The 21,117-nt window shown below is 35.3% G+C and overlaps 1 protein-coding gene across 8 annotated transcripts in view; it reads right to left on the minus strand.

Moving 5' to 3' along the window:
- The window catches only part of RAPGEF6 (Rap guanine nucleotide exchange factor 6), a 187,933-nt gene that overhangs the window by 113,209 nt on the left and 53,607 nt on the right, over positions 1-21,117 (minus strand). For all 8 annotated transcript variants that reach the window (XR_004380305.1, XM_032837628.1, XM_032837631.1 and 5 more), the window contains one exon: positions 6,186-6,329. Coding sequence is in view for 7 of the 8 variants with exons in the window: in XM_032837628.1 (XP_032693519.1) it covers positions 6,186-6,329 (144 nt within the window). In the remaining variant the exon portion in view is untranslated. The remainder of the gene's footprint in view (positions 1-6,185; positions 6,330-21,117) is intronic.

Raw genomic sequence — 21,117 nt, forward strand, 5'->3', positions numbered from 1 at the left:
GAGCAGGACTTATCAAGAGGACACAGTAGGAGGCCATTCTGGATAGAAGGAGCAAATGTTAAAATTCAAACTGATTCCTTAAAGAATTACCTTAGGTAAAAGAGCCTCCAAAAACCTTCCAGGGGGAGAACAAGAACAAAGGAAGGGACCTCCAGCAAAATAATGGAGCCAGAAAGCGAAAAAGATAAATTGGTGCCAAATGAGGAAGAAATTTAAAAACAACCTAATCTTGAAACTTTTTAAAATAAAAAAATTTTGAGATACATTTCTGACATATGTAACTTATTTTTTTAAAAGATTTTATTTATTTATTTGACAGAGATTACAAGTAGGTAGAGAAGCAAGCAGAGAGAGAGGAATGGAAGCAGGCACCCTGCTGAACAGAGAGCCTGATGCGGGGCTCCAACCCACAACCCTGGAATCATGACCTGAGCTGAAGGCAGAGGCTTTAACCCACTGAGCCACCAAGGCGCCCCTGACATATGTAACTTATTAATAAATGCACGTATCCCCAGCAAAAACAGTTATGAAATATATACAAATCCCCAGAAATTTAAAAGGATAATATAAACTACATATAAATATAAACTCTATTTTCTTCCCATGTCCTAGGGACAGTTTTGTAATCTACATTTTAAGACATATGGACTAACCTACTGGGCCTTGCTAACTACTGTCAGAAAGACTTCAAATCAGTCATTCCAAAACCAGTCATCAGTTTTTGGCAGACACCCCTGCCATCATTTCACTGGATTTTAGCAAGTGGTTGTGTACAGTAAAGCAACTTCAGTGACTTTCATATATATTTAGTTACCACCTTGTCTTTTAAGGTTGGACAAAGAAAATACCATGTTTTAAGAGAGCTACTGTGAATAAACACTATAAAAAAATTGGGTGGGAATGGGAGCAGTGGTAGGCTGAATCTTAGTTGCCCTAATTTCAAGCCAGCTTGATTTTCTTTTTCCTGCTTTTACTTTCCCTTTGTTCTAATTCTTTAGCTTACTTGTTTTTTTATTATATTAATATACTTAAATATTTTGGTAAACACATTTTATATTCAGGTATAGAAGAGATAAATAAGAAAATTATTTTATAAGCAATAACAAACACTGAGTATTTACAGTAACAACAGGAAGAGAAGCTGTTGACATATTAAATGGTTTTTAGAGCCCCAAACACAATGCAGAACTTTCTGTAAAAAAATCTCATTTAATCCTTTCAAAAATTTATAGGTTATTAATCAAAAGAGATGTAGGAAGGTTACACAATGTACCCAAAGTTACAGAGGAATCTAAACAGGCTGAAAGCTGATGCAAGAAGAGGCACTCTTATTTTCCTTAAGAGACAACCAGCTTGGAGGGTACAATGACGATGGTTCCCATTAGGCAAATATATTCTGAAGAAACCATTACAGTGTAGTCTAATAATGGTCACAAGTATAAACATGGAATACTGTGGGAAAGCAGAGATGTATACCTAACCCTTTCCAATGGAAAATCATGGAGGCCTCCCATGAAATGATAAGGAATTGAGTCTTGAGGATGACTTTGTGCCAAGAAGACAAAGAATAAAATAGCATTTTAAGTAAAAGGAACAGCAGATGTGAAAGATGTATATATAAGCAGGTTTCTCACCCTCAGTACATACACATATGTATTTCTCACCCACACATACACATATACCTTAGACAGTGTATACATATATACAGTAACCATCTTACAATATAATATGTATATCAAATCACTTTAAACTTACACAGTGTTATATGTAAATTCTATCTCAATACAGCTGAAAATAACTAAAAATATGGTTCCTTCAAGGGTCACCAAATTTGTTCAGCATGACTAAAAAGTAGTGAATGAGTACAAAAAAAAAGAAAAGATAAAGCTGGAGAGCTGGACAAAGTCCAGACCTTGCTGTCCAATCTGGTCGCTACTAGCCACATGTCACTTACATGTCAATTATTTGAAATTTAAATGCTAAATTAAAATCCACAGTCATACCAGCCACATCGTAAGTGCTCAATAGCCACTTGTGGCTAGTTACTACCACCAATCTAGAAACAGATATAAAATATTTCTATCATTGTTAAAAGTTCTATTAAAGAGAACTAGTCTAGACTATGAAGGTCCTCACACATTAGCTCTCTGAATTTCTTCGGTAGATGGTAGTAGGCTATGAAAAGATTTAAGAGTTTAAAAGAAGCGACAGAGCTTCATTTAGAACTGAAAGAAGTAAAATGGACGGACTAGGTGGGATGGGATAAAGGAAGAGGTAAAGAATAGGGCTAGCATAGGGATATCGGAGAGAAAGGAGAAAATAAATCCTGAAATCAAAGAAAGTGATTAACCAGATGTCTTAATGAAGAGCTTATGAGACACTTTCCAATTTAGAAAAAAAAATTTCCATATTTCTTAAAATGAAGAAATACTGCTTTTACAGTGAAAATGGGCCGGGGGATTACAGGAGATGCTATTGCGACAATTTTTTTTTTCCCTTTTAAAATTTTATTTATTGATTTTAGAGATAAAGAGCAAGTGCAAGCAGGGGGAGGGGCAGAGGAAGAGGGAGAAAATCCTAAGCGGACTCCCCAGTGAGCACATGAGCTCAATCTCGGGGGCCCAGCAGAAATCAAGAGTTGGATGTTTAAGTCAACTGAGCCACCCAGGCGCCCCAATGCTATTACAACAGTTCTAAAAAGAAAGGCAGTGAACACTAAGGCAATGACATGGGGAAATTAAGAGCAGAGTATAAATCTTGAAACATTTAAGAAGCATCTACAGATATTACTGACTGATTAGATTATGAGTGTGCAAACATGTTCCATGTTCTTTAGCAACCACCCCTTAAGACAGGCACATCCAATACTACCATTCTCATTTTTTAAGGTACAGCAACCAAAGCACAAAGAGTTTAGATGAAACTCCCTAACCATACAGTGAGTAGGAAGAATTCAAGACAGATGGCTCATGTAAATGCTAGACTATTTTCGGCTGGCATAATTACCCATCTTACTCTCACTGAATATTACTCCAATCACCTTTCTGCTATTTCTAAATATGAAATACACCTTCCTCAAATATCTAGAATATTCTCACTGAGAATATTAAAAAATATGTAAATTTGTTAAAAACTCTGAGATGAGAGCAATACCCTAAGGAGTTTCAAAAATGTTACAGTTATAGAAGTGCTCTTTTTAACATTAAGAAAAAAACCCTTTCACTTTCACATTAAAAGCATGGTTCTCATCTTTGTATAAAGCAATGTATGATAAAACTGCAACAATAATTCATAAAAATAAACAATCTTTTTCAATCATTCTAAGCATTCAATTAGAGAATAAAACATGCAAAGTCTTTAGTACACATAAACTTCTATGTACAGGTTGTATACTAATAATACTTACGGCAAAGATAACAGTTAACAAAAAATGCTGTACATCTTTAAGAATTTCTGACCTTCAGCATTTTAGCAAGGAAAAGTTGATGATGGTGAGCAAATGAAAAAAGAAACTGTCAAATCTGCACTACTGTCTACAAGAAAAAATGATTCCTTTTGATCTTTTTCTCTGAATTGCTGAGAGTAGAACAAAAAAGAACTGAAAGATCCTCGGGTAGTCATAAAGCAAATTTTCTTCTGGATGTTTTCACAAATACTAATTAAATTTTTGCTGCACAACTTCCTTTATCCAGACCAACTATCAGTATGTAGGTATTTGGACAGACACAGGTTTTACATATGGGTGACATTAATGAATAATAAATGAAAACCTCTTAAAACCTTTTCCAAGTTGCCTGAAATATATCTATTTTAGGAAAAAAAAAAAAAGCAAACAGAAACTATTATTTCAAGAAATAGCAAATTTACCTAACATGACCAAAAATCCTTTTCCAACCCAGTCTCAGAGTTAATAACTACCCTGAATAAACTTAGTTCTCCCCTCTGCCAAACTTCTGACAGTACTTAATAGGTTAAGTACTTAAAACTAGCTATATAACCCTTTAAATGCAACAATGCCACACTTCACTCAGAGTCATCAAATGGACAGCATCTCAAGCAGTGTGCCTGTTGCTATTTCTGGACTACACAGGAAACCAACTTATCCCCAGGAGAACAACATTTAGCACACATGAGAGTTACAAGTACATGACTCAGGAGCATAAGCCACAGCTACCTAGAGAAAATACGGAATTTGCCTGGGCTTCAAGACATAATGCCAAAAAAATCTAAGAACACATTAGAGCTGAGACTGGAGTAAGTGATCAAAACACACATACAAACTATGCAGTGTAGCTCATATAAGGAAAACCAAATAATATAATTAAAGATAGTAATTCTACTTCTCAGAATTTTTCTAAAGAAACCGACATAGAGATATACGTAAGCACGAAAGATAATTATAACCTTATTTAAAAAAAATAAAAACTAAAAAAATCTAAATGGCCAAATATTGGGAAGTAGATAAAGAAATTATGGTAATTATTATAATGGAATGCCATGATACTCTTGAGAATAATGTAAAAAAATTTTTTCTAAAGCACTGAAAGATGTTCACATTATACACATAAATTTTAAAGAGTTTTCATATATTTAAGTTTTAAAAAGCCAAAAAGCTTACATTTGTAACTCTATGTGGGAAAAAAGCCCCTTTACCCAGGAATACACAAAATGTCATGAATGGTTACATAACTGGGTAGTATGACAAGTCAATGTATAATTTTTCCAAAACAGACACATATTACTTGTATAATAATGCAAACATGTTAGTTGAAATTTATTCATTATAGGGAAATTTATTACATAAAAAGAAATTATTACATAGTAAGAACAGGAAATGAACTTTAAGTGCCTCTGGATGCGGCAAAAAAACCTAGGAGACTATTTCACGTTACTCTTTGTTGTTAGAATGTACGGAACCAAAAACATAAGGCAAATGTCACTAAATCCTTAGCGCTGCCTTAAATTTAACATTTACTCCACTATACACAATTCCTTAAATAATCCTTCCTCCTAACATGGAAGGAGGAAGTTCTGTTTTGACAACCAAATGAATTAAACATAACCTTGGGAATTTTGTTGCAATCAATCTCTAAACTATTTTTATATTTTGGGAGGGATCATGACTTCTTTGAAACTGATAAAATACCCCTGGATTTATTCTTTCTTAGATTATCCTTACTTTTTCTTTTTTTTAAGAATTTATTTATTTATTTGAGAGAGAGAGCACAAGCAAGGAAGAGGAACAGTGGAAGAGGGAGAAGTAGACTCCCCTCCAAGCAGGGAGCCTGACATGGGGCTCAACCCCAGGACCCTAAGATCATGACCTGAGATGAAGGCAGATGCTTAAATGATTATGCCACCCAGGTGCCCCTATCCTTTCTTCTTAATTCAAATATTTTTTAGTTTAAAATGAAGTTCTCTGCAATTACAAAACTGAAGATTTCTGGAGAAACAGCTTCTGTTTCTTCTAGTGTTACAAAAGCTAATTATTTCATCTGCTGCTGCTGCTGCTGCTTCTTCAATATTTGTATGTAAAAACATATCACTAACACTTGCCCACATTTCTGCACTAACACACAGTATCTGTATTTCTCCCATACAAGAGAAAAATTGATATATTTTTCTTTTGTACGCCTTACAGAATATCAGGAAAAAAGCTCCCAATGAGTCTATTATCTGAGTTCTTAGAACTCTCTTTTATATTCCACTAGATAACAAAAAGGCAAAAAAATCCACAAAGAAGGTCTAAAAAGATACAGCAAGAATTTTTTTTACATGATTTAAACAAAAACCAAAGCAAAAACAAAACTTCCACTTAAAGATTTTTATTTATTTATTTGACAGAGATCACAAGCAGGCAGAGAGGCAGGCAGAGAAAGAGAGAGGAAGAAGCAGGCTCCCTGCTGAGCAGAGAGCCATCAGATGTAGGGCTTGATCCCATGACTCCGAGATCATGACCCGAGCTGAAGACAGAGGCTTAACTCATTGAGCCACACAGGCGCCCCTGGTAAGAGCATTTCTACCAAAATCAACTGAGCATAAATATTTTTTAAAAATTATATTTACCTGTTCTAAAATTTTATGTTGAACCTTAAGTGTTGATATTACCAAAAATACATGTAAATTAAAGATACCATATATAAAAATTAAGGGAGAGCCTTGAACTGTTCCCTAAATATACTCACAGAAAGATAGCTGTTAATGTCCACATCATCAGTAATAGTTTGACGCTCTCCTTTATAATTAATTTTCCGAAACCTTCGTCGAGATTGTCTGGCAGGTATTTCTCTTTGTAGAATACTATCTTCATTATCTTTGGAATTCTCCACCTGAAACACACGTTCAGATTCCTGATTAAATATCCAATTTTTCCATATTACTGACAGTCTGTGGAGTCTTAACAGGCTCAAAGGAGGATTCATTTACTTCTTGCAACGAACTGCTTCAAGAAAATAATCTGTGTAGGACAACACTCATGAGTTCAAGATTAAAGGTGACATTATTATGAAGATCTCAAGACCACAGTTTCCTTCCAGGAAATAGTCTGTCTTGCTCACATAAACATATGTGTTCTAAAAAAGGCACTTACCAGAAGCAAAGGCTGTTAACTACACCTACACATTGAATAATTAATTACCACTTCTGAGTTAGTCCAATTAGAAGCTGCATGATTATACACGTATTTTATTTTGCCAATAATCATAGTTATGATTTCAGTGAAATGCTCAACAGCAAAACAAAAACGTTTTATGCATTATTCTTTGGTGTTCTTCATTTATGACAACAGAGTAAGAATGGCTTTTTTTTTTTTTTTGGAAGATTCTGTTTTTGAGTAATTTCTACATCCAATGTGGGGTTCAAACTCACAACCCTTAGATCAAGGGTTGTTCACTCCACTGACTAAGCCAGCCAGGTGCCCCAAAGCTGACATCTTTTAATAAAGAAGTGAAAACTAACATTAACTGAGGGCTAAAATGGGCCAGCATGCATAAACATTATACTATTTATTTCACACAGCAGTCCTGTAAGCAATATGTAGCTTACGGATGAGCAAAGCAAAATCCTAAGAGATTACTTTCCTCTCTCACATAGTGATCCTTATTATTAAAGTTGAGTTGGACTGTAGTTCTGTCTCCAACACTTATGGTACTGATACAAGATTACGTTGCCTGTCCAATCACAGACGAAGCCATACTTTTAAAAATTATTTATAAAAAGGTATATTGATGTTCTACAGTATAACATATAATTAACATCACATCACATAAATATTATTTTTCCCCAAGTTTGCCTTCAAATGTCCTATCCTTGGCTAATATTAAAAATTCCCAGTTACCCAAGTATGAAATTTCATGAATATCCCATCCCTAATTTGCTGCTCGTTTTTCAAATCTTCAAACACTTCTCAGAACTTGTCAATCCTTTTTTTATAAAGTCCTCTCATATTGCCCTTTCTTTCATTCCCATTCCCATCATTCCTTACTCAAATCTTAATCACTTCAGTCCTGAACTATACAAAGAGGTGATGCTATTGCTTCAGACACATTCCTCTCCAACTCCATCCTATATCATCAAATAAATCGCCTATGTAAAAATCATCACTTTATCACATTTCCTGTTCAAAATGCTACAATGGACCACTAACAGTACTGAGTGAATTTTAAACAATTATTTGTGATGTTCAAAGCCACGTATGACCCATCCTCCAAATTTATTACTGTATGTTATAAAGGTAAGCCTGGAAAAACTATTCCCTTATCCTCCCCCCTACCTCAACACACACAAAAAAACCTGTCACATAAAAGCTCTAATGACATGCACAAAATTTCCTGATGATTTCTCAGAAAGAGTTGATGTCTGTCTGTTTCAGGTATGAGTGGTACAAGAATTCAATAATAAGTAGTGGCCAAGTGAATAGGACTATTAGTGTGTTCCTATAATAAAGTGACTTACATTTTACTAAGTAACTTTGTATTATCCTACACATCTATCTTCACTTGCTGAACCCACTGTTCATTTAAGACATGTCTCAATTAGCATCTCTTCTATAACTGCAAAAGACATTCCTGTCCTCAGACCACAACTACTTTGTGTACACAATCTAGACTTCTTATAAATAGGCCATGCTCTCCACTGCCTTCAGGCCTTTGTATATGCTGCTGTTGCTACTGCCACAAAGCCCAATCCTCCTTTGCCAACATGGTGGCATCCTTCCCATACTTCATGACCCCTCCCTCCTCTGCCCCAGGAAGTTTCTACCCCTTCTCATCAACTGCAATTAATATATAAGCTCATATCATTAACAATCTAACAAGTTCCTTAAGACAGAAACTGCATTATATATTAATCTTTGTTCATTTAACATTCAAAAAGTTTGCAAAAATGGGCAGACAATACATTAGATTCTTTCTCCCCATACATGATAGGTCCTTGGAAATACATGTAAGGGACTCCAGAAATATAAGGGTATGCAGAGTAAGTTACTACTACTCTTCTGAAAGGTAAAATTCAGAAGAGACATGGGAACAACTTCCACCTCAACAAATATAAAATTGTGAATAGGCAGCAATATATGCTACCTCCTTGAGATTTAATCTGCTTTCTAAAAAAATGGTGAGAGAATCACAGTATTCGTTCCATCACTACACCAGAGCGTGTACCAGACAGTGTAAGTTATCACTTAAGGCTCACAATGCTCCTATCACATAGCTACTCTGTTTCGATAATCATACAGAATAACATAAAACTTAAGTAATACATACAAGTGGGTAAGGACTCAAAATCCAAGTGTGACTACTAAAATTCATTTCCTTCATACTGCCCTATCCCAATCGATGAATTAAATTATCCACATGCATTAAAATTTCAGTATCATATAATCCTTAAATTTTCTAATATCTACAATTTATTGCTCAAAAGCAGAGATAATAAAGGCTTTCCAAAATATAATAGTAAATTAAGTCGAGGAAAGGAGTTTCTAAGTCTCAAAATTTTAAGGACAGTACCAAATGAAAATAAAGACTAAACAATGTATGAAGGATTAAGTACCCTTAACAAACCTGCCAAGTACAACTGAAATGTGAAATTAAAAACAAAACAGAACTACACATGCATACCTCATGTCACTAGAGTAACAAATTCAAAGACCAAGACTGAAGTGAAAATAAAAATACCAAGAGATAGGCTACCAATGAAGCTCCTGATCTACCAGAAGACAGAAAATTTCCCAACCCTAGAGATTAGCCCCTCCATTTTGATGGTTGAGGGAGTGAGAAAGACAATAGAGAATCCATCAAACATGGCAATCCAAGGAGACTTGCTCGTAAGCTCAACTTAACTAGCTGAATCCACACTGTGAGGATACAGAGGTATAAGCTTATCCTACAGAAGAAGACAGGAAGAAAACTTGCTTGACACTGGGAGGAGAAGTGGTAAAAAGCAACCAACCAAACAGACCAAAAACATTTTTCCCAAGAATTTAAAACATAAGCTATCCCTCATGCAGGTCATTAGTTTGAATTTGTAATACTTTAAGCACCTAAGTAAATTTAAAGATACTCAGGATTGATAATGTTACATATGTAACTGACAAAAATCTGAAACCTCTTTGCAAGACTTTAACCCAAACCTCAAAGAATTCCCACACCTACTGTTCAAGATATATGGCTTCCCAGATAAGCATACGTTCCCCCTCCAAAAAAACAAGTAAAAAGACCCCCAACTACAACAAAAATGAAACGTGAATAAATGACAGACATAATGAGTAATAATGGCCAGAAAAGGGACAACAGACTCACACTTGCAAATATTCCAATGTATTTTAAGTATTAGAAAATATAGTTATAATTAAAAAAAAACAACAACCTTTCAAACAAAAAGAAACTTGAAAACAAGCCAGAGATTATAAATAGCACTAAATAGGTAAGGACTGACCAGGCCCCAAAAACCCACAACAAACCCAAGTGCCCTTCCTCCCCAATAGCAGGCTAGCAAAGAATCTGTAATAAGCAAATGCAGTCTACATTTAGAAGAAGGACAAGAAAGTATAGAGATATCCTGTATGAAACACAAGAGCACAAAGAAGGCCTACAATGGGGATGGAACAAGATTCAGAAAAACCTCTCAACAAACCAATCCCAACCCTGAGGACAAAGGACAACAAGAGAAATTTGAAAGAACTGGAGCACTAAAGGTAACCATAGTAACAAAACAATGCAAACCTAGCTCAACTCTAGCAGAAGAGGTGTGTTCAGCTCCAGGCCTAAACACTATCCTCATTCTCTACTGCCCTACACACAGCAGGTATCATTAAATCCAAAATAATGACTCACATAAAAATAGGGTAAAATAACAAACAGCAAAAACAAACAAAAAAACCAATCCACTGCCAAAAAACAAAAAGCAACTAACAGAGCAATCCAAAATCAGATGTGATCCAGATGCTGAAACTATCAGAGAATTTAAAACTACATACAGAAAAGGCAGCAGAAAGGTGGAAAAGGTGGACAACATAAACAGAGGAAAAATTTCACCAGACATAAGGAAAATATGAGGGAGTAAAATGAGAATCATAGAACAAAAATCATAGTACCAAGGACAAAAAATACCTTTGATAAACTCATCAGTAGACTTGATGCAATTGAATTAAGAATCAATGAACTTAAAATGTAGGTCAAAATAAAGTACCCAAACCAACAGAGAGGAGAAAGAAAAAAAGAAGAATAAAAAAAAAAAAAAAAAAAAAAGGAAAGGAATTAAATGCCATATGGAGATATAACCAAAAAGAGAATTAATAAATAGAGAAAATAAAGCCAAAAAAATTATAGAGTACTCAGCACAAAGTCAAGAGGAGATGATAAGGAAGCATAAAAGATATAGATAGGCTGAGAAGATTTAACATATAAAGTTCAAGAACGAGATGACAGAAGAATGAGGTAATACCCAAAGTGAAAACGAAACTTTTTGATTAAACAAAAACTTGAAGCAGTCCAACAAATCCAAAAATACAACTATAAATTCACATAGTGAAGATAAAGAGAAGACTTCTAATGCAGCCACAAGGAAAATGTAGACTGGTTATAAATGAAAGGTGATTAGATTAATAACAGACTTATATAACATTTATTATTTGTTATTATTTATTATGTTATATATAACATTATTATTAACAGACTTAATAACAGACTTAAATAACAGATTTATTATCAAAAAATAATAAATCCCAGGAAACAGTGGACTATATTGACTATAAAATATATATGTGCTAAGAAAAAAAAAAAAAGGATCCTCCTCCCCAAATTGCATTCATGGCAAAACAATCCTGAAGAATGATACAAAATATAGTTTCAGTCATAATAAAAAAGAAAAAAAATACACCCAGCTGAGCTGTTTACCAATAAATATTAAAGAATATTTTAAATGGTGTACCTCAGATATAACACAAATGCTTCTACGAAAAAGGTCTCAGATGGAAGAAATTAAAAGTAAACCAACAGTAAATACATCATAAAATATGAGCACATAATGACTGCATAAAACAGTAAGACATTTGTAAAGTACAAGTAAAAATACACATACATGGTACATCTACATACATAACAGCTTTAACAATAACGTTACCACCAACATTCTGGTATTAAATGGTTTTGCTTTCTAATGATTTATGTACATATCATAATAACTATAATTACACACCATCACACACATGTAATATGTTTATGTCTAATCATATACACAAACAAAAAACAAAAACTTTAATGTCGCCATTAGTACTAAAAATAAGACTACTGGTGGTAGTTGGTATAATTCCACCAAGATAGATTATTTCTATAAGATGGTATTTAGGTAATGCTGAGCTTTCCTTACACATTCCCAAAAGCCAGGAGATTTCAATGTTTATTGTACCGTTAATGCAGATGCCTTTAATAAGGTTATGAAAGTTTCCTTGTTTTCTTAGTTTGCTATGTTTCAAAAAACATGAATGGATCTAGAGTACTATCAAATGCTTTTTCCTCTACCTATACAGTATACATAGTATTAGCAATTTGCATTTCTAATGGAATAAGTCTTAAGGGCACAAGAGCTAGTAGTGGTTTTATTTATTTATTTATTTATTTTAAGATTTTGTCAGAGAGAGACAGAGACAGAGTGCATGCAAACAAGGGGAGCAGCAGGCAGAGGGAGAAGCAGACTCCCCACCGAACAGGGAGCCCTACGAAGGGCTTGACCCCAGGACCCTGAGATCATGACCTGAGCTGAAGCCAGATGCTTAACCCACTGAGCCACCCAGGCACCCCTCTCTCAATTTAGAGCTAAAGATCTCAAAATTTATTTATGGTTTTCTGTTTTGATGTTTCCTACAACTTTTGTTAGATTTATTCTAACATATACGGATTTTTTGATGTTTACAAGTAGTATGTTCACTGAATTTAATTTTTATTTTATTTATTTATTTATTTATTTATTTTTCTTAAAGATTTTATTTATTTGAGAAAGAGACAATGAGAGAGAGCACGAGCGAGGAGAAGGTCAGAGGGAGAAGCAGACTCCCCGTGGAGCTGGGAGCCCGATGCGGGACCCATCCGGGAACTCCGGGATCATGACCTGAGCCGAAGGCAGTCGTCCAACCAACTGAGCCACCCAGGCGTCCCTGAATTTAATTTTTAAATTACTTGTTCGTCCTAACTAGAAATACAACTGATATTCTGTACATAAATATCCAGAGACCTTGCTAAAATGACTTAATTATAAAAGATTATGTGTATTTTTTTATTTCCTACATGCAAATCATTCATCTGTTTTATACATGTTTCTAAAGCTTTTGTTTATTTATTTAGAGAGCATGAGAGCAGGGGGAGGGGCAGAAAGAGAGGGAGAAAGAGAATCTCAAGCAGACTCAGCTCATAGGCTGAAGCTGGGCTTGATCCTGCCACCCTGAGATCTCTACCTAAGCCAAGGAAGCTCAACAGACTGAGTTACCCAGGCACCTCTATGTTATCTTTTGGATCTATCCTTGTTCCCTTTCCTAAATGCACTTTATAGGATCTCTTAGCCTGTGGCTTTGGTAATGCTGAGCTTCCCTTACACATTTCCAAAGGCCTGGATAATGTTTTTAATGTTTTCTGTAGGGCTAATGCAGATGCCTTTAATAAGATTATGAAAGTTTCCTTCTTTTCCTAGTTTGCTTAAAGCTTCAACAATCATGAATGGGTTTTGAGTACTATCAAATTGCCTTTTCTACGTCTATACAGACAATCATGTGACTCTAATTATATTACTATAGTGTATCATAGTGATTTTCAAATATAGGGATACCTCAGAGATACTACAGGTTTGGTTCCAGGTCATTCTAATAAGGCAGATATTGCACTGAAATGAATCAAATAGAATTCTTGGTTTCCCAATGCATACCTTATGTTTACAAAACACTGTTGCCTATCAAGTGTACAATAGCAGTATGTACAAAAAAGCAAAGTACATAAATGCCTTCATTAAAAAAATACTTTACTGCTAAAAAATGTTAACCATCATCTGAGCTTTTATCGAGTTGTAATCACTGATCAGAAATCACTGTAACAAATAAAATAATGAAAATCTGAAATACTGCAAAAATTACCAAGCAGTGACAAATGATACAGGTGAGCAAACAGCGTTAAAAAAAAAAATGGCACCAACAGACCACCTCACCAAAGGCTGCCACAAAACAGTATCCATGAAGTACAATAAAGCAAACTGCAGTAAAGCGATGTACTGCATGAATTAAATCAACCCTGCAACTCTGGGAATAAATTCAACAATCACGATATTTTATCCTCTTGGTAGATCACTTCACTGGAATTTGATTTCCTAGCATTTTATGATTTTTAATTTAAAAAATCCTAACCTGGGAGCACCTGGGTGACTCAGCCAGTGAAGCCTCTGCCTTGGGTTCAGGTCAGGATACCAGGGTCCTGGGCTCAAGCCAAAAGTTGGGCTCCCTCCTTAGTGGAGAGTCTCCATCTCCCTCTCACTCTGACACCACCCCCACTCCACTCCTGCTCTTGCTGGTTCTCTCTCCAACGAATTAAAAAAAAAAAAATTAATCTGTAACATTGCCTTTCTGTAATGTAACTCGTCAGGTTTTGCCATCACAATTAAACTAGGCTCTCAAACATTATGTCACTTATACATCAATAAAAATAAACTAGATGCATAAAAAAGGAATTTAATCTTTCTCTTTCCTGCTAAGACTTTTTGATTCTTATTTAAATGCTGGGAAAAAACTCACCAATGAAACCATGTGAGTGGAAATTTCTAAATGAAAAGGTCTATTACAGATGTACTTTCTTTCTAGAAGAGGGATTCTGAAGATTTTCTCTGTGTGTGACACATGCATGTGCTTATTTTGGTTAAGTTTTTAATAATACCCTTTACTATTTTCAGAATTTTCATAAGCTCCATAGTAGTCCATGCTTTTCTTACTCATGATATTAACCTATGTCATGTTTTGTTCTTGACTACTTTGACAAAGAAGTATAAAATTTATTACTCTATTCTGATTATCAACTTTTACCTTTCTTCACCCTCTTTAAGTATGCTTTATATGCCACCAACTTTTTAATCTTCATTGTTTCTTGGCTTCTAATTTCTGTAGATATAGTTTGCTGTTCTCTGGGACACCTGGGTGGCTCAGTCAGTTAAGAGGCTGACTTCAGCTCAGGTCATGATCCCAGGGTCCTGGGACTGAGTCCCACATTGGGCTCCTTGCTCAGCGGGGAGCCTGCTTCTCCCTCTGCTTACAGCTTCACCTGTTTGTGCTCTTTCTCTGACAAATAAATCTTAGAAAAAAAAATTAAATTAGAAAAAATAGTTTGCTGCTCTCTAATTTCTTAATGTGGATACTTACCTTCACCAAATGTTAGCCTTTCTCCTAAAACATTACTGCTTAAACTACTCACCTAAGGCTCAAGACAAATTTCATACATTTTGATATATCCTCTTCATTCTGCTCAAAATATTTTCTCATTTTCATAGTGATTCTTTGCCAAGTGATTTAAAGTATACTCCTGAGTTTTTGGTTTTTTTTTTTTTAAAGATTTTATCCATTTATTTGACAGAGATCACAAGCAGGCAGAGAGAGAGAGAGAAGGAAGCAGGCTCCCCGACAGGCAGAGAGCCCGATGTGGGGCTCGATCCCAGGACCCTGGGATCATGACCCAAGCCGAAAGCAGAGGCTTTAACCCACTGAGCCACCCAGGCGCCCCTACTACTGAGTTTCAAGTTATATTTTTAGTTGTTTTTGTAATTGGTTTCTAAGTTAACTCCATTATAGCCAAAACAAAACCAAAAATTAAATTCTTTCTTACAATTTATGTTCCAGATATAACATCTATTTTTATTATTTTTAAATTTATTTACTTTAGAGAACATGCATGCTCAAGCAGAGGGTTGAGCAGAGGGAAAGGACCTCAAGCAGAATCCGCACTGAGCATAGTGCCCGGGGCATGGTGCTTGATTCCAGGACCCTGAGATCACGATCTGAGCCAAAACGAGGAGTCTGGAGCACAATCAAACGAGCCACCCACACGTCTGAAGTACATCCCATGCGTGCTTCAAAGTACACATATTTGTTGTTGATGGGTATAGAGTTCTCCAACTACTAGGCACAGGTTCAAATCCTCAAAATCCTTACTGATTCCTTATGCTTGCTTTCTCACTTTTAGAGGGATGTTTAAATCTCTCTCGCTGTCACTGTGGATTTGTTAAGTTCCCGTGTTACTAATGTCTATCTTTTAGTTATATAATAAAGCACATAAAACTCCAGGACTGTTTAAATGTGATAATGTTTATCATGATGAAATACCATTTTTACATTAAATAATACTTCTCGCCTTAAATTACACTTTTTTTTTTCTCTTAAATTACACTTTTAAGATTGGAGACAAACCAGCTCTCCTTTGGTTATCACTTAGAAGACACAACTTCTGTTCTTTCAGTTCTTCCAGACTTGATCTTAGCCAAAAGACCAAGAAGTCAAGTTTCTTCTCAAACCTTATATTTACACTGCTGTTTTTTCAGTGGCATGTAATTGTGTTTAAAAAAAATTTAATCTGATATTTCCTTTACTGGAATATTTATATTTAATGTAATTTCTGATATACTAGAAAGGAAATATCATCTTATGTTCTTTCCTCCTACTAGTAAGTTTCTTCTCTTCTTTTTATTATTTTAAATAAATTCATTTTATTATTCCATTTCCCTTAATTCCAAGCTGTATTCTTAGATGACATACATGCTTATTAGAAGCCACTATTAGTATATTTAACAATTTCTAGAATGCAAAGATCTTACGAATTTTTCACTCCATCCCTCCTTTTCTTACCTGTCATGTGTTTACCTCTACATATATTTTAAAGCACAAAAGACACTTTTATTACTCTTACTGGTTTCTATAGTCAATATACATATATCTAAATGCTTTACAATGTCTTTCTTTCCACATATCTGTACTTCCATCTGCGATTCCCTTTTGCCTTAAAAACTCCCACTTGGTAAACTGAGTGCTTGTCTATTGCTGAAAATTTTCTTCAGTTTTGTGTGGAAACTGTTTACCTTAACAAACAAAGCTTCAGTTTTTCCTGCCAGTGGGTGTTTTACAAGTTGTGGTGGTTTAAAAGTAATGTGTTTTTCCCTTTGGTTTTATAACTTTGTTTTTTGTTTTCCGTAGTTTTACTATAATGTGCTTATGCTTAAGTTTCTTTGTATTTTTCCTGCTTTGAGATTAGAGAGTTCTCAAATTTGTGAGTTGATTTCTTTTTAATGTTTTGGAAAATTCTCAACCATTATCTCTTCTAATACTTCTTTCTTCTCCTTACAGAATTCTTATTACACTTACCTAAGATCTTTTCTATTACCTGTGTCATATACTCCATTACGTATTTTTAAAATATTTTCTCCATCAGTTTGCATTCTTTTGGCTTATCTTTCAGTTCCATAACTTGCTATTCAGTCGAATTTGAGGATGTTTCTAGTTGTAGAATTTGGAAATCATTATTTCATTTTATAGATTCTAATCCTTTAAAATTCTCCACTAAATCCTTGAAATACTAATCAGAGGTTTCAAAATATGCACTTGCTAACTCTGGTATCTGTATCGCCTCTGCGTTTGTTCCTTTTGCCCGTTTTCCCTCTGGTTTCTGAACACTTTTTTGATATATTCCATGGATTCTGCTATACAGCGTATTTTCACTGTTGTTATTTTGCACAATTCTGTGATTTCAGTATGTATTTATCCTTTGACAAAAAGTTGTTTGGTAGGCTTAAAATATTTCAGGCAAAAGAACCAATCAGTTTTCTGTTATTATAATTTAGAATTTCATTGCATGTAAATCAGAAAGTATTACTATATCTAACTTACAAAAATTAATGAATTTTTTTAAAAATATAGGAACATTTTTTGTTAATGCGGCACGGGCACCTGATACAGTTTATCATCATGTTGTAGAATTCAACTTATCTCCCTAAGATCACCTTATTGTTTATGTTGTCCAGGTCTTCTATCCCATTTTTTCCTTGACTTCGCCTGTTCTCTACTAAGAACAAAGAATTAAATTCTCTAGTAGTAGATTTCTAAGTCTCATTGAATTCTCTGGAGTGTCTGTTTCAAAGATTTTTATTTAGTTATTTATTCAAAGATTTTATTTACTTACTTGACAGAGAGAGATCACAAGTAGGCAGAGCAGCAGGCAGAGAGAGAGGAGGAAGCAGGCTCCCTGCTGAGCAGAGAGCCCGATGCAGGGCTTGGATTCTAGGACCCTGAGATCATGACCTGAGCCGAAGGCAGAGGCTTAACCCACTGAGCCACCCAGGGGCCCCAAGATTTTATTTACTTATTTGACAGACAGAGATCACAAATAGGCAGAGAGGCAGGCAGAGAGAGAAAAAGGAAAGCAGGCTCCCTACTGAGCAGAGAGCCCGATGCAGGGCTTAATCCCAGGACCCTGATATCATGACCTGAGCTGAAAGCAGAGGCTTTAACCCACTGAGCCACCCAGGCGCCCCTGGAGTGTCTGTTTTAAATAGAAGGTTTCTGTGTGATAAGCTGCGAAGATATTCATGTGTTCTCCTCCACTGTAATTATAGGTTTTAGCACTAAAAAAAATCGTCCTTCTATGTCACAGTTCATGAGTTTTTGGTTTGAATTCTACTTTTGGTATTAAGATGTCCCACTTTCATTTTCATTGGTCTAGTATACCACTGTCTACGGCTTTATTTTTAGCCTTCCTGAAACATTTGATCGAGCAATCACAGGATTGTCTCTTCTAAGCAGCAAAAAGGGGAGCCTGGGTGGTTCAATTGGTTAAAGGTCCAACTCTTGCTTTTGGCTCATATCATTATCTCAGGATTGCAAGGTTGAGCCCCACTTCAGGCTCTGTGCTCAGCATGAAGTCTGCTGGAGATTCTCTCTCTCCCTCTGACCCCGTCCCCACCCTCATGCACACTCTAATATAAATGAATACATAGTCTTAAAAAATACATTAAAAAAATAAACAGTATATAGCTGGGTCTTCTTTTGTAACCCAAACTGAAAAATCTATTCCTTATAATGGCTAGATGAAGCCATTCACATTGTTATTATTACTGCTATCACTAATATTGTAGGTTTTTAACATTTTATCATTTTATGTATTTACTGCATGTCTGTATGAAATGTATATTCTTTGCTTCAATAAAAATTGTTTTTGTTAGATTTGTCTCTGTATTCTTTTCTCACACATTTTTCCTGAGATATAATTCATATACCACAAAATCCTTTTTTAAGTATACATTAATCAATTAAGTATACAATTCACTAGTTTTTAATATATTCACAAAGTTGTTCAAACATTATCTAGTTCTAGAACATTTTTATCATTCCAAAAAGAAACCCTATGCCCACTAGCATCTACCTTCGGTCTCTACAAATTTCCCCACTCTGGATATTTTATGTAAATGTGATCATATAATATGTGATTTTTTGAGTCAGGTTTCTTAGAACAATCTTTTCAAGATTCATCTATCTATATTACAGCATGTACCAATACTTGATCCCTTTTTATTGCAGAATAATATGGCATCATATGAACAAAAAACATCTTGTTTATCTCTTTATCAGGTTAAAGGACATCTGGTTTGCTTCCACTTTCCAGCTATTACGAATGTTACGAATATTAGTGCACAAGATTTTATGTGGACACGTGTTTTCAATTCTCTTGGGTATAAATGTGGGAATGGAACTGATGGATCATACGGTAATCCATTTTTAACTATTTCATGAACAGTCAAATTGTTTTCCAGAGAAGTTGCACGTCTTTATTTTTCTACCAGCCACAAATGAGGGCTTTCATTGTCTATGCCCTTACCAATATTTGTTATGGTCCACCTGCTTTCTTACACCTTTTACTATCTGTGGTGAAACATAGTCTTCCTAGGGCCTGCTGTGCTTCTACACATTTTGTTGCATTTGCCAAGAATGCAGAGTCCTAACCACTCATTAACTGGGCCATTTCTCAAGACTTGTGCTTATAGTAAGCAATCCTGAAGGATGTGGTAATGTTCCCTGCTGAAAAAAGAGCAGGCTTGCTCACTATAAAAGCAGTATATTCCCCAAACTCAGGGGTTCTTAGTTGCAATGCAAACCTACTATGTGTGTGGCATCACTGTGGGCCACCCAGCACTGCCTCCATGGGACCTATGAAGCAAGGGCAAGCTACAGAAATATGCTAATGATAATGCTGCTTGCTATACCACAAGTAAAAAAGTTCTTTGTTTCTGACCCATAAGTCTTATGTCTTCTGCTAACATTCATGAAATAAGTAAACAATTTGATTATACAGTAATCAAATCCCAAACCTTGTAATTACCTAGTTGGAGTTTTTATTGTTAACACTCTCATCTATTCTCCATGCAACAAACAACCATCAATACGCTTATTCTTTTTCCTATTTCACTCTCCCTTCTCCTTTTCTTCAGTTTTATTACGGCTATTCTGTCTCAAAATATAATATAGTCTGTCCCTCACATCTCTACCTTTTAGTCTTATTAATACATTTGTGTAGTTGAAAGATTCATCATTGTTTCTTTTGGTGAAGTTTTCCTGGTTATTTCTCAGTTAAACAAAATATCCTCTGGCAGATTCCTTAAAAACAGCTCATGGGTGCATAATTCCCTAATTTTTTTGTTTGTTTGTTAAGATTTTATTTATTTATTTTACACACAGAGATCACAAGGAGGCAGAGAGGCAGGCAGAGAGAGAGGAAAGGAAGCAGGCTCCCTGCCAAGCAGAGAGCCCGATGCGGGGCTCGACCCCAGGACCCCGGGATCATGACCTGAGCCGAAGGCAGAGGCTTTAACCCACTGAGCCACCCAGGCACCCCTCCCTAAGTTTTTTTATGCTGAAAACCATTTCTCCATAACCTTGATAAAGACAATGTGGCTGACATTAAATCCTTAGTTCATATTTTCTTTTTGAAAGGCTGCTCTACTTGATTTTTAATATTTAATTGGTTTTTAATATTTTCTTTTTTAAAAAAGAATGATTTACTTATCTTAAAGAGAGAAAGAAAGAGCATGTCATGGGGCCAGGGGAAAGGGAGAAAATCTCAAGCAGATTCCCATCTAAGCACAGAGCCCTATATGGAGCTTAGTCTCAAGCCCCATCAGATCATTACCTGAGGTGAAATCACAAGTCACCCACTTAACTGAGCCATCCAGGCACCCCCCATCCCAGTGGATTTTTAAATGTGTGAATCAGTGCAATTCGTTTGCCTTTGGAAGTTGTGTTTCTGCCTGCAGACATTAAAGATTTTTCATCTGTGAAATCAAATAGTTTTATTAGGAAATGTCTTAGAAATGATCATTCTGAGCTCACTTCCCCAGTACCCAGTATACCCTTTAAGTGGGTGTAGATTTGAATCTTCTTCAATTTCTAAACAATTTTCATTAAATATTGCTTTAAACATAATTGCTTTCCATGTATTTTTCTCTCCTGACTCTTAAAGTTATGAATGTTATCCTTTCATTGCCTATCTTCAATTTCCACTATTTGCTCTGCCATTTGTTTTATACCAGCTTTGAGATATAATTCACTTATAAGATTGT

The sequence above is a fragment of the Lontra canadensis genome, unplaced genomic scaffold (genome assembly GCF_010015895.1).
Source record: "Lontra canadensis isolate GAN:19392208 unplaced genomic scaffold, GSC_riverotter_1.0 scaffold99, whole genome shotgun sequence".
NCBI lineage: Eukaryota > Metazoa > Chordata > Mammalia > Carnivora > Mustelidae > Lontra > Lontra canadensis.